Below are 14,466 nucleotides of genomic sequence, written 5' to 3'. Positions count from 1 at the left end.
CTCAGCCCATTTCTTCCAACACTGGAAGGACAGCAGAGTGACAAGGTGGGGATGGAGTACTGGAAGCTGAGGTCCTGAAGGGGTGAGAAGCAGCCGAAGTTAGGAGGCAACGTGCTGATCCCTCCAGGAGGAAATCAGGTAGTCCTACCAAGGACCTGATCTCATGACCCATTTCCAGCCCCACAAGCCATCAGAGATAAGGTGAGCCCCCTTTACCACCTGCCAGATGAAGAGAAGCTCAAGAGGCCTCCAGGTGGCTGAAGCCAAGGTACCATAGTGGTTGGACTGTTGGACTAGGACCTGGGAGATGAACTATAAAGCTCACAGCGTGGCCCTGGGCCAACCACTGTCTATAAGCCGAATCTAGCTCAGAGGGTTGTTGTGTGAGGATAAAGAAGTAAGGAGAAGAACCATGTAAATCACCTTGGAGCATGGGTTGGCAAACTAAGGTCCGTGGGCTGGATCAGGCCCAATTGCCTTCTGGATCCGGCCCGTGGATGGTCTGGGAATCGCCATGTGGATCATCAGCGTGCACATTCTTTTCGTCTCCCTCCTTCTCCCTCACACGGTGCCGGTGCCTCCTCCCTCCCTCCTCCTGGCTTCTCCCTGCCCTGCCTAGAGGAGAAAGGGGCTGGGCTTTGTTGGTGGCAGCAGCAGCAGCACTCCAGCAGCTGCCATTTTTAGCAGCCCCTCTCCAGAGCCCTTTCGCGTGCTGCTCATCCTCCCTCCGCCGCTGCCAGCCCCTGCTGCTCGCAAGACACAGGTAAGCAGCCACTGGGGCTCGTGGTGCTCTTGCATAATCCCCCCCCAAAAAAATATAGTCCGGCCACCCACAAGGTCTGAGGGACAGTGGACCGGCCCCCTGCTGAAAAAGTTTGCTGACCCCTGCCTTGGAGGAAAGGTGGAGGGATCTAAATGTAAGAATAAATATGACAAATGAAACCTTCTCTGGTCAGAAGCTGAGGCAGTGGTGCGATGGGAAAGTGTTACAGATTCCTCCCAAATAATTTTGGGCTTCCAGTGTTATCAGAGCAGCCCCATTGGGAGACAGACGGCGGCAGCCTCCTACCCTACTGAGGTGATATCAGAAAGGGCCTTTTATCAGACAATGACTACAATGAGAAAACAGGTGTGTGTGTTTTTTTTCCACTTGCAGATTTATATATCTCACTTCTTGTTCCCCAAATCATCAACAAGTGGCTCCTGCTTCTTGCTCAGCAATGACAGAAGCAGACATTCTTTTTCTGATTTCAGGAGCTGAGAAACATTTGTGCTTCATTCTACACAGGACTCCTTATTTTCAATGTGGTGGCCCGCATAAGTAACTAGCAGACACAAAGCGCAACGTGGTGGTCTTAGTACTTCCACCACTGAAGCCCTGAGCAGAGGCATGGGTCACTGGGCAAGAAGAATCGGAAACATCCCCACCACTTGTCTGGACGCTCCTTGTGGTTGTGCCGCTGCCAGAGGTGGCCCTATCATGGCTGCAAACACCTTCACTTCTAGGGCTGCTTCCATGTGTGTCTCCTGCTCCATGGTGGGGGCCACCATCACTCACTATTGCCCCCTCACTTCTCTGAACAGCTGAGGAGGAAGAAAAGAGAACAGCACATTTATAATAATAATAATCTAATTAATCAACTGAGCAAAATTTTAGCCCTGGGAAGGATATTTTGAGGGTCCAGGAAAGGATTGGGTTGCAAATACATGTGGATTTGGGGCAGGGCTGTCTTAAGTATATGAGGTGCTGGGGTGCAAAGATTGGCCCGGAGCACCCTCCCCCCAGGTTGTCCAGTCCCAGACACATAGGAGGGTGGAGCCAGCCAGCCGCCTCAGCTTCTCGCTGGCTTGGTCGCCCCCGAACTCGCGGCGAAGAGCCGCCAGCAGCAGAAGAGCCTGCCGTGATGCTCTGACCAACAGACAGGCTGTTCCCCTGACTCAACTTTCGGAGCCCGGACTCTTGGGCTGGCTCCCCTGAGAGCCCAGCACCTGGTGCCCCGCACCCCTCGTGCCTATGGGTAAGACAGCCCTGGATTTGGGTGTGTGTGTGTGCTGTAGCACCCCTCCTTTTTAAACCACCAAGACATAGCTGCCAAGTACCCTGTTTTCCCCGGGAAACCCCCATTTTTTCATACCGTTTCCCGGCGGTCCCCCGTATCTCTTCGTCTCCTGTTATTCTCCCTTATATTCTCCTGCCGGCGGCCTTTTTTTTCTTTTCTGATTTGCCCATCTATGGGCACCGAAAATGGCCAGCGCTGGCTTTGAAAGTCGCGTCTACGCATGTCCAGAAGTGTGTAGATGCGACTTCCGGTGTCGGTGTCGGCCATTTTGTGCCCATAGATGGTCAGAGCGACACCGGAAGTTGCATCTATGCACTTCCAGACATGCATAGATGTGACTTTCGAAGCCGGCGCCAGCCATTTTTGGTGCCCATAGATGGGCAAAGCGACACTGGAAGTTGAGTCTACGCAACATCCGGTGCCACGCGGCTTCCGGTCCCGGATTCTGCAGTCTGGGACTTGGCAGGTATGCACCAAGAGGATGTGGACTACAGTCTCATAGTACTTGTCATATAGTTATCTCAGTTTATAAGCTACTTACAGATGTTCACAGCACACTCCCCTTCATTCAACCTAGTGAGAAATAAAAAAAGAGAACCATTTCAGATCTCTGTCTATGCTCAACAGCTGGCTTGAGGCACCTCTTAGGGCTCACTGATGTGTCAGTGGTCATCCCTGATGACCTGTCCCTTGATGACTCACAGTCTAATGACTGAAATGTCTCTATTGAAAACCATCTATTGAATTATACTCTCTCCCTTGGTCCTAAACAGTGGAATAAAATGTCTTAAAATGGGAGCACTAGCAGGAAATGGAAAGAGCTTGTGTCTAACAGGGCCTGCAAACAGCACAATTTTATTTATTATTTGCAGTCCTTTACAAACTGTAAATTATAGCTTTGCTTGAGTTTTATTTCCTGTTGCTCCTTCATCTGCAGTCATGAGGTCTCTAACTAATTTCAAAACTATGGAATAGGGAGATTTGTATTGCTAGTCTAAAGCTTTGGGGCTCTTAGCTAGGCATCTGAATCTGGGAGTTTGCTCAGTGTAACTCAGTATAACCATGAAAACTGCTAGAAGCAAGGCTGGTGCCAGGTAATGAGGGGGACCCTGAGCAATGTACCCTCCACACCACCCCAATGACACTCTGGTGGGCCCTTTGCTGGCAATCCCTTTAAAAAATATATTACTAAGGAGACAGGCAGTGCTCAGCCTGGTAGTGTTAAGCAAATAGTTGAGTGAGGCTGCAGCCAGTGACCAGCCCCAGCTGTGGTCCAGAGCCCATGGACCACAGCATCTGCCCTATCAGGCTGGGTGCTGCTAATGGGCTTCATGGGAGGAACCTCATAGGGGCCAAGGTCACTTTGGCCCCACTAATAAAATATTTGAGGGGGACAGGCCTCCCCAAATTGATGGACATTGGCATTCAAATGGTGTGTGTGCATCTTGCCCCCCCCCAATATTTTATTCAAGTTGGCACCCCCGATGAGCTTGTGCAGATATCCTACCTGTGATGGCTGTTTTACAGATGCAAGTCACTTCTTGATAACTATAGTCAATAAGTGAGTGGACAACATGTGAATTAGCCTTTGCAGCTTCTTTTAAAGTATTAAAAGTGCTTAAAAATATGTTCTGTTTCCGAGCATATGAAAGGATATGTGTACCGTACCAGAAAAAAAGAAAAGAAAGAACCCCGAAGGTCTAAAAGTCAAACCAGAAGTGAAATACTTGTTATAAATGCATCCCTCTCCCTTTCAAATATTATCTCTAGATTTTGTCAAGATGCACCATTCAAAATGGAACTATTCTAAATTTCAATGTCCAATTTCAAAGCCTGAAATCTTAGATCAGGGGTAGGCAACCTAAGGCCTGGGGCCCGGATGTGGCCCAATCGCCTTCTCAATCCAACCCGCGGACGGTCCGGGAATCAGCGTGTTTTTACATGAGTAGAATGTGTGCTTTTATTTAGAATGCATCTCTGGGTTATTTGTGGGGCATAGGAATTCGTTCATTCCCCCCAAAACAACCACCACCACCACAACAACAACTACAGTCTGGCACACCACATGGTCTGAGGGACAGTGGACCAGCCCCATGCTGAAAAACATTGCTGATTCCTGTCTTGGATGAATTCTGGAGTGGGAGTCTGTTTTAGTAAGAGAACAAGCAGCCCTCATATTGTAGCACCTAACTTTAATTTCCATAATGAAACTTTTCCTTTTGATATTTCAAAATTCAAATGCCTGAACCCTATTATTCCGGACTTGGAAATCTGCCACACGTTGAATTTTGTGCAGATAACTTCATTTCTAATCTGAACATAGGGGGTAAAGCAAACATATTGTTTGGAAAGCAGAGGCGCCACCTTCTCCAGAGGATTGAGGAGAACAGACACAATGTCCTGACATCATGCAGGGGGCCCTCTGAGCACTGAGGGGGCCCAGCCCCCTAAAAAATAATAATCTGTCTACCAGGAGCCAGTGCCCTTGTTGGAATCATACTGGGAAAAGGCATATTGCTTGGGATTCTTCCCACTGAATGTTTTTAACAAGCTTAAATTACACTCACCAACTTTCCTCTCCTTCTAGAAGCTTCCTGTATGTGGCAATCTCAATATCCAAAGCCAGCTTAATGTTCATCAGTTCATGGTATTCCCGGAGCTGGCAAGCCATGTCCTGTTTGGCTTTGTGCAGGGCCTTCTCCAGATCTGCCAGTTTGCATTTGGCATCCTTCACCGCTATCTCCCCACGTTCTTCAGCTCCAGACACCTCCTCTTCCAATTTGCGACGCTGTCGATGCAGAATGCACAGGACATTTCCCTATGTACTTCCTTGGTGTGCTTGGAAGTTTGACCCAAGTCAACCTTTGTTCCATATGAAGAGAGCCATTGGCGAGCTGTAATATCCTGCATTGCTATTATTTCTAAAACTTCCGAATCAGGGCCAGACTATATACTGTATCAGATCTCCTGCCATCTTCACTGCTACTTAAAAGCAGTTGTGTAGATACACAGAGTAAAGAGATTTGTTCTTTGTATCTGATTCCAATGTACAGTCATATCTCGGTTTAAGTACGCCTCGGTTTGAGTATTTTCAGTTTAAGTACTCCGCAGACCTGTCTGGAACGGATTAATCCACTTTCCATTACTTTCAATGGGAAAGTTCGCTTCAGGTTAAGTACGCTTCAGGTTAAGTACGGACTTCCAGAACCAATTAAACTCATACCTCGGGTTAAGTACGCTTCAGGTTGAGTACTGCGTGGACCCGTCTGGAACAGATTAATCCACTTTCCTTTACTTTCAGTGGGAAAGTTCGCTTCAGGTTAAGTACGCTTCAGGTTAAGTACGGACTTCCAGAACCAATTAAACTCATACCTCGGGTTAAGTACGCTTCAGGTTGAGTACTGCGTGGACCCGTCTGGAACAGATTAATCCACTTTCCTTTACTTTCAATGGGAAAGTTCGCTTCAGGTTAAGTACGCTTCAGGTTGAGTATTCCACGGACCGTCTGGAATGGATTAATCCACTTTCCATTACTTTCAATGGGAAAGTTCGCTTCAGGTTAAGTACGCTTCAGGTTAGTACAGACTTCCGGAACCAATTACACTCAAATACCTCAGGTTAAGTACGCTTCAGGTTAAGTACAGACTTCCAGAACCAATTACACTCATACCTCAGGTTAAGTACGCTTCAGGTTGAGTACTCCGCGGACCCGTCTGGAACAGATTAATCCACTTTCCATTACTTTCAATGGGAAAATTCACTTCAGGTTAAGTACACTTCAGGTTAAGTACTCCACAGACCGTCTGGAACGGATTAATCCACTTTCCATTACTTTCAATGGGAAAGTTCGCTTCAGGTTAAGTTCGCTTCAGGTTAGTACAGACTTCCGGAACCAATTACACTCAAATACCTCAGGTTAAGTACGCTTCAGGTTGAGTACTGCGCGGACCCGTCTGGAACAGATTAATCCACTTTCCATTACTTTCAGTGGGAAAGTTCGCTTCAGGTTAAGTACACTTCAGGTTAAGTACAGACTTCCAGAACCAGTTGTGTTTGTAAACTGAGGTACCACTGTACTGTTTTATGGAGTTTTGCATTCTTTTATTGTAAGCTCCCCTGGTGACATATTTGAACAGAGGGGTATTAATATAATAAATAAAAAGGAGCTGAATTGGAAATTTGCCCTGGGAAGAAAGGGGATAATCTTTTCCCAGTGTCATTTTCCTCATCTAAATCTACACACTTTGGGGAAACCTCCTCCTCCTCCTCCTCCTCCTCCTCCTCCTCCTCCTCCTCCTCCTCCCTTCTTCCCAAAGAACCTCAGAGCAGCAGACATATCTTCAGTTTTTTAAAAGTACAGATAAAATAAAACACATTAAAATACATTTCAAAACTGTTCAAAACATCTATTAAAAATGCCCGATAAAACATTATAAGCAAATCGTGTGTCTGGAGAGGTCTGCCGAAGCAGAAGTATTTTCATCAGGTATCTAAAATAATGCAGTGATGGTGCCTGCCTATTGCCAGCAGTCCGGGAATTGCAAAGTACGCCTCCTCAGAAATGCAAACAGACATTGTGTGGCACTCGTAGAAGTGCAAGTTCTGCAGATTGAAGTGATCAAGTCAGAACATATGAGGTAAGATGATCCCTTAAGTTCTGATCCCATGCAAGTGAATGAAATGCCATCTGTAAGAGAGGGTGGCATTTGCTTATTAATTCCTTTTCTATCTTTTTTATACCATTTTTTTGCTGCATTTTTGTTTCCATGGGTGTTGTTCTGTATTGTACATAGTGTACACCACTTTGAGATTTTGTAACATATTAAATGGTTTAGGAAATGCTTTTAAGAAAGCAACAAATAAAAAATAAGTGGATCCAACCATAGCTGCCAAGTCGCCCGTTTTCCCCGGGAAACCCCCATTTTTCCAGCTGTCCCCAGCCGAAAAAATGGATTTTTTTGTTTTTTCCCGCCCGGTTTATTCTGGCGCGGCGGCCATTTTGGAACTGGGCGGAGCATGCTCAGAAGCGACTTTTGATGCTGCTATGCCCAGTTCCAAAATGGCTGCAGCGCGACTTCTGGTGCGGCGGCCATTTTGGAACTGGGCACAGCAGCATCAAAAGTCACTTCTGAGCATGCTCCGCCCAGTTTCAAAATGGCCACCGCGCTACTTCCGGTATGCTACTTTCGGTCCAGTCCCTTATTTTTCAGAGAGGAACTTGGCAGGTATGGATCCAACCCCAACGTTTCCTGGAACCAGACGTTATCGAGATGAAATGGGAAGGGATCACAGGGGAACAGTTTACACATCTTCATGGGGAACATTTGTACATGCCCTTTCGAAATTTGTGAGGGGCTTCCTGAGAAATGCCCCTCTATGTGGCACTTGGTATTCAGGTTTGCTGCTCAAACTTGTCCTTTGAATGGACAAACCAATAGACCAGAGGAGGAGAGCCTGTCACATCCCAGTTGTTCCTGGGCTCCAACTCCAGCACCATTCAATGTGGCCAATGGTCAGGGATGGCGATGGGGCTGTAGTCCAACAATACCTGGATGACCACAAATTCACCACCCCTGCATTAAACTCACCTGAGCGTTGACACTTGCAATTTCTGACTCCAGCCTGTGAGCAACACGGGTCAGAGCCTGAAGTTCTTCCTTGACATTATGCAGATCGTCACAGCGTTTCGCTGCTGTTGTCCTGAGCTCGTCATACTACCATGGAAAACAAAATCACTGGTTAAGAAGTGGAGCAGGCGACAATTCTGTCACGTTTCCTAAGGACAGGGGTTAGGAACCTGTGGCTCTCCTGATGTTGCAGGGCTATCATTCTTTTCGCCCCTGACAGTTGGTCATGCTGGCTGGGGCTAATGGGAGCTGGAATCTAACAACATCTGAAGGGCTCCAGGTTACCCACCACTGATGTAGGAGAAAGGTTCACTGGGACCAAATCTGTCCAATTCCTTACCCTGCACTGGAACCAAGCCTCAGCCTCAGCTCGGCTTCTGGAAGCAATTGCTTCGTATCGACGCCGGAACTCCTCAATCGCATGGTCCATATCTAGGCCTCGACTATTGTCCATTCGCACCATAACAGAAGTGTCAGAAATGCAGTTTTGGAGCTCACAAATTTCCTGCAGTGACATAGAATGTGATGTCTCAGTTATGTATGTGTAACCAGGAATTGAGACAAGTGCTGAAGTAACTTCACGTTTAGAAACTTTTGACCAAACCTGGGTTTTAACAAATCATACTGGTATTAACCTAACAAACAAAATTAGATTTAGTAGGTAGGCAAGCAGGGGCATTTTAGGGGCCTGGAGTGGCACAAAACAACACAAGGCCTAGACAGCTTCTGTAATATGTTAGGCCTTCCTTTGAAGTTCTGGAAATAGTGCTTAATAATAATAATAATAATAATTTATTATTTATACCCCACCCATCTGGCCAGGTTCCCCCAGCCACTCTGGGCAGCTTCCAACAAAATATTAAAATACAGAAATCCTATATATATATATATATATATATATATATATATATATATATATATCCTTTAAATCTATCCCTGCAGATGTGGCCTGTCAGTCCAATTAGCTTCTGGAATGGGTGAACGGGGTACCATCACATCCTTTGCTTCCAAAAGCAGGTATCTTGATAACATCCTGGGAGCCAAGAGAACTTGTTGTTTTACTGTTTTCGACCTTTCTTTAAGAGAACTGAGTGAGAATGCTTCACAACAATAGCAGAAAATCTTATCACCTGTTTATATACACATTTCAAGAAGCTGATTTGTTTCATGTGACTTTCTGCCTTGGCTTCTAGCTCTGCCTTGTGTGAATAGACACAGTCCAAATCCTGCAAAAGAAAGGGAACCACGGTGATTTGTGCCACATTTTACCACCTGGGATAAGGGATGGGATGAGGCATGAAGCTCAAAAGGCAAAAGTGGTGATTGGTCCCCAAGGACCCCAAGAGTCATTGGTGTGGGTTAGCTTCTGCCCTCACCCACATATTTGCAGTGATACAATGGAGATCTCTCCCTTGAAATAGGTCAATGTAAAAAACAAGCACAGTTTTTAATTGGAGTGCTCTCGGAAAATATTTCTCTGTTTTTATAAGCTAGACCTGTCTGTGACAAAGAAGTCCCGTCCTCCCGTCCCTCCCGTCCCCCCACAACACATCCACTGCTTCTGTTACGAACTCTGGGCATTTTCCTAGTTATCTTGGCTTTGTTCCCTGAGGGGAATGGCTGTGCATTTTGTTTTTTATAGCAATGGCCAGTTGGAAACTTAGGGAATCCCTGGTGTGCCTTGAGATGCCTTCTTAATGATGCAATTGGAAAAGTGCAATAATCATGACCCTGATCACCCTCAATAATTCAGGGCAAACACAGAGATTATATGAATACACTTCAGAGTTTTTAAATAAAGTGATTACATAGGCAGTAAGATAAAAATTGCAACTTCTGACAAAAATGTTGCTGTACGTAACCTTTTTCAGTAGCACAAACTCATTCTCTGTAGACGTTCGCCTGTTGCATTCCTCCTCATACCTAATCCAATAAGGGAAAATATTTTTTAATCAATGAAAAACATTAAATCAAAAACATCAAAGAAAATAGCAATTCATAAAAAAATTGATATTGGAAATACATTTTTAGGGGAAGTTATAGAATCCACACAGAAGTTTTCGAAGGATATAATCTATCTATAACCATACAACACTTCATGGCAGTCTTCTGCAACCTCCAGGTATTTTGGGGTAACAATTGTCATCAACCCTGACCACTGGCCATGTTGTCTGGAGCTGATGGGAGTTGGATTCTAACATCTGAAGGAGATCATTTTGGGGAAGGGTAATATGATGAGGGAGAAAGCTAGAGGATTCTTGTGAGGCTTACAGAAATATGAGGGGAGTACTAGAGCAGGCATCCCCAAACTTCGGCCCTCCAGATGTTTTGGACTACAATTCCCATCTTCCCCGACCACTGGTCCTGTTAGCTAGGGATCATGGGAGTTGTAGGCCAAAACATCTGGAGGGCCGCAGTTTGGGGGTGCCTGTACTAGAGTAACTAGACGATTCTTTCTTGTGACCTCAGCTGGGTATAAATCCATGTGCATGTTGTGATTTTTACATTATACAGTAAATCTGAATTCTCCCCCACAATGTTTTTCCCATGCCTCTCAGTGGTGTGTGTGTGTGTGTGTGTGTTTGTGTGTGTGTGTGTGTGCGTGCACACCTTCTTATTTCTTTATAGGTGCTCTATATACCGTAATATGGAATTTGAAATCTTTAGAGACATCTTTAGAGCTCACCTCGCTTTATAGCCCTCCACAGTGTGCTCCAAAGTGTTGCGCTCAGCCTGCAGCTTCTCTCTCTCATGGTCAAGACACTCCAGCTCCTTCTTGAGTTGACCAACATGTTCATTAAAGAGGGGCTCCATGTTACTCTTGCAACGCTTCTTCTGTTGCACAAAATCCCACTTAGTCTTCAGCATCAGATTGTGCTGCTCCAGTAATCGGACCTGAATCCCAAAAGGAAAATGTTTGTGGCTCTTCCAGACATGGGACAAATAAACAAACACCAGCAATTCCTGCTGCCATTTCCATTTTCCTCAGAATTATCCGACATCCCTACCTCCATCCAGACATTACTAGAATCCATGGGGTAGGACGACAGAGGCGACAGGCCTGTGTGCCACAATGGTGACGTAAGAAACAAGGGCCAGAGTAAACATTCCATAATTTTGCACTGCCAGCCAAACTATCTGTAAATGACTTAAGTAGCACTTCACACACAACAATTTCCTGTGTGGATTAGTGTGCTGACCATGTGCACCGTCACAGATGTGACAACTGCTCATGTGTCAACCTGTTGTTCAATATCAGCCTGGCTATTCATTGATATCAGCCTGGCTATTCATTGGAGAGGCCCATGGCATGGTGGCACAAAAGAGAGCCTTCTCTGTGGTAGCACCTTGGTTATGGCATTCCCTCCTTCTTGAAATGAGGCAAGCACCATTGCTGTTTCTCAGTGAAGCCTAAAACCACAGCCTTTTATCGGGAGCCAAGTAAATGTTCCACCAGTCACTATTGATGGTCTACTGCAATCCTACTACTGCATCATTAATATTACTTGTATTTTAGGTGATAGGGACCCAGGTGGCGCTGTGGGTTAAACCACAGAGTCTAGGGCTTGCTGATCAGAAGGTTGGCGGTTCGAATCCCTGCAATGGGGTGAGCTCCCGTTGTTCGGTCCCAGCTCCTGCCCACCTAGCAGTTTGAAAGCACATCAAAGTGCAAGTAGATAAATAGGGACCGCTCCAGCAGGAAGGTAAACGGTGTTTTCGTGCGCTGCTCTGGTTCACCAGAAGTAGCTTTGTCATGCTGGCCACATGACCCGGAAGCTGTCTGCGGACAAACGCCAGCTCCCTTGGCCTATAGAGCAAGATGAGCGCTGCAACCCCAGAGTCGGAAACGGCTGGACCTGATGGTCAGGGGGCCCTTTACCTTTTAGGTGATGCTTTATTTATTTAAAATGATGCATTGCATCATTATAAAGTTTGCTAAGATGTAGCATGCCCTAGGATCAGTGGAATTGATGAATGGTGGGACATACATGGAACAAGCAAACAAAAAACATTTCCTCCTGACTTCTCACAGTAGTTTCAATGTGTCTAAACATAGCACATACATTGTGTTAAACTTGTTAAACACAGTAGCCATGACGGGGGAGCTGCTCTACCATGTGTTCATCCTATGAGTAAAGGCTTGCAACCATGAAAACAAGACTGTTCATATGTGCTTTACTCAGCACTCTGATGGGATGAAGGATGTCAATTACATGGGAAAGGTCTATGTGAATGGCTTTCCCCATGTGGTTGTGGGTCATTAAACACTATAGCAGTGCTTTGGGGTGAACTCGTGGCAAAGCAGTTCTCACAGAGCTGATAGAATGTGTCAAAGGTGGGATAGACATGTGTGCATTTGGCATGAATCATGGTAGTGAACAAGTGTTCTCCACATGCTCAGGGCCGGTGCTAGGTTTTTTGTGTGTGGCCTAGGCTAGATCACCTTCTGTCGCCCCCCCCCCGGCCAATCATATTTTAAACACAGACAGGGGTGTACCCAGGATCAAAACTATGGGGGGGGCAAGCTAGTGGAGAAGGTGCGCAGGGACACACCAGCCTGGGCAGAGGCAGACGGCACACCCTCACCTTTGCAGCCCACTCGGCATTCCCAGCTCCTTTCCTGGGCGCGCGGGGGAAAGAAACAAAAGTGGACGCCGGTGCCTCCTCGCTCGCTCTCAGGCGGCTTAAGAAGGGCAGACGGCTGGCTGGCTGGCGCACCCGGCCAAGCGGGTCCTTTTCAGTGCCAGAATGGCTCCCCAGAAACGCAGCCGAAGGCAGACAACCAGAGGAGGTCAGAGGCAGCAGTGGGAGCCGCGGCGGAGGGACCCAGTGCTGGGCGGCGGTGGCGACATCCCTTGCCCGCTTGCTGGCCTTCCCTCACTCAGCGCCGGGGCTGGGGAGCGGGGCAGAGGGTGGCTGAAAGGGGGACGAGGGGAAGCCTTGCCCGACAACGGCAGGAAAGTGATGGTTGCTGAGGGGAGGGAGGGACAGGGTCCCGAGCGTGGTCTCGAGCACAGTTTTGCTGGGGCGCCCCTCAGTGCCCAGCGCCCTGAAACCCAATGGGAAGGACAGCTCTGGGGGCAGGCTGGCCAGCGCCCCCTCCATTTTGGCGCCCTAGGCAACTGCCTAGTTCGCCTTAATGGACGTGCCAGCCTTGCACATGCTGACCTCTTATATGGAGGCGATAGTCATGTAGGCAATTGCCATATGGAAAATGAGTTTGAGGCACACTTGGAAAAAAGTTTATACCCAAACAGAATTTTCCTCTAGTCTCAAATAGGTCCATTGGGATTATCCTATCCCTTAGACAATTTTGGGTGTCAGGCCTGTGTAGGAGCATTGCAGGTGCCCATGGCAGTTTTGCTGTTGCAACCCCAGAAAAGGAGATTATGTAGCACATCAGCTATCTCTAGGGTCAGTACAGTACATTTGCCACATACATGAACCAAATAGGGTTGCCATACATCCAGAATTTGCCAGCATATCCAGAAAACTGTAGCCCTAAGCAGTTTCCAGGCTGAAATATTGCAGAAATATCTGGGAAAATCCGGGTGTATGGCAGCCCATATTGGCAGTGTCACTTTTGCCTACTTCTCTCTGAAACGCTCAACAACTTTGGCCAAAAAAAGGTCAACACCTTTTCTGTCTAGGGACAAACATTTCTATAACGAAACCTTGATCAATGTTTGTTCAAGACATTTGTCCAATTCCCTTTTAATTGCTCTGAGAGAACATAAAAGCCTTTTCATCAGTAGTATTTGCAAGGGTAAGGTCAAGAATGTCAAGCTCTTCCAGATTGTTCTGCGAGGCCTTTTGCCTAAGACTTGGCATAAGAATCTCATTCTAATCTGACTCCCTTTCACCATAACCATTCAGCTGTGTTCCTCTGATCATGGATCCTGATTGACACCTATTTCCCCCGCACCCCTCCCACAACTCACCTTGTCAATGAAAGAGGCCAATTTGCTATTGAGGCTCTGCAGCTCATTCTTTGCTTGAAACTTCACCGCTAGGGCTGTGGAATCAATCCCCAGGTTCAGAGGTTGCAGCAAGGACTTGTTGCAAATCACAGGAGCGATGGTGCATGATGTACCGGTCATGACGCTTCCAGTATCCAGGAAGCTGCAGCTATATCCAGTGCCATGATAGTTATGCTCAGCAACAACACCACGGCGGCCACTTCTGCTACTGGTGGAAAGGTTGGGTCCATAAGCGTCAACACTCTTGCTGCTAAAGCCACCTGCTCCTCCATAATATATCCCAATACCCAGTGGAGGGCAAAGAGTTTGGCTCATAAGGCCCTGGCTTCCTTTGGTGGGCAGAACCTCAGAATAAGAGCTGTAATTTTTTGGATCAGATCCAGAACCAGGGCGGGAAGACATTGCTGCCTGGAGGAGCCGGAGCAAAAGCAGATGAAAGGAATTGCAAAAGGTGCACACCAGGGGGGAGGAGAGGGGGAGAGGAGAGGCAAAGGCTTTGTGGGTTTAAGTAGGGCAAGTCGTCCTTTATATCCATTTTGGGAAGCTGGGTTTGGCTGCTTCGTTGTGGAGGAATAGCAATTTCTAGGCATTTATGAGCTGGGAATTTGGGGCAATAGGCTTCTCATGTGATGGGCTTAATAACCAGGCAAAACACTGGCAGCTCCCCTTCTGAGTGTATAAAGCAGCCATGGATCTGTGTCACACAATATTAGGCCAGGGCCACTCCAGTTGCCCATCCTTCTAAAAGGGGGCATTTTTGAACCTTTCCATGCAACCTAAATACGAAATCTGCAGGCT

The 14,466-nt window shown here is 46.9% G+C and overlaps 1 protein-coding gene across 1 annotated transcript; it reads right to left on the bottom strand.

Moving 5' to 3' along the window:
• Positions 1–1,300: 1,300 nt before the first annotated feature.
• Positions 1,301–14,070, bottom strand: LOC118081545 (keratin, type II cytoskeletal 8-like). The gene is made up of 9 exons (XM_035108039.2): positions 13,630–14,070; positions 10,374–10,582; positions 9,550–9,610; positions 8,818–8,913; positions 8,028–8,192; positions 7,649–7,774; positions 4,628–4,848; positions 2,602–2,633; positions 1,301–1,584 (listed from the first exon to the last, which is right to left on the bottom strand). The coding sequence occupies exons 1-9, from the start codon at positions 14,068–14,070 to the stop codon at positions 1,301–1,303; spliced, it is 1,635 nt and encodes a 544-aa protein (XP_034963930.2).
• Between the last annotated feature and the right edge of the window lie 396 nt (positions 14,071–14,466).

The sequence above is a fragment of the Zootoca vivipara genome, chromosome 2, assembly GCF_963506605.1.
Source record: "Zootoca vivipara chromosome 2, rZooViv1.1, whole genome shotgun sequence".
Classification (NCBI taxonomy): domain Eukaryota; kingdom Metazoa; phylum Chordata; class Lepidosauria; order Squamata; family Lacertidae; genus Zootoca; species Zootoca vivipara.
This window is presented reverse-complemented; position numbering and strand designations above follow the sequence as displayed.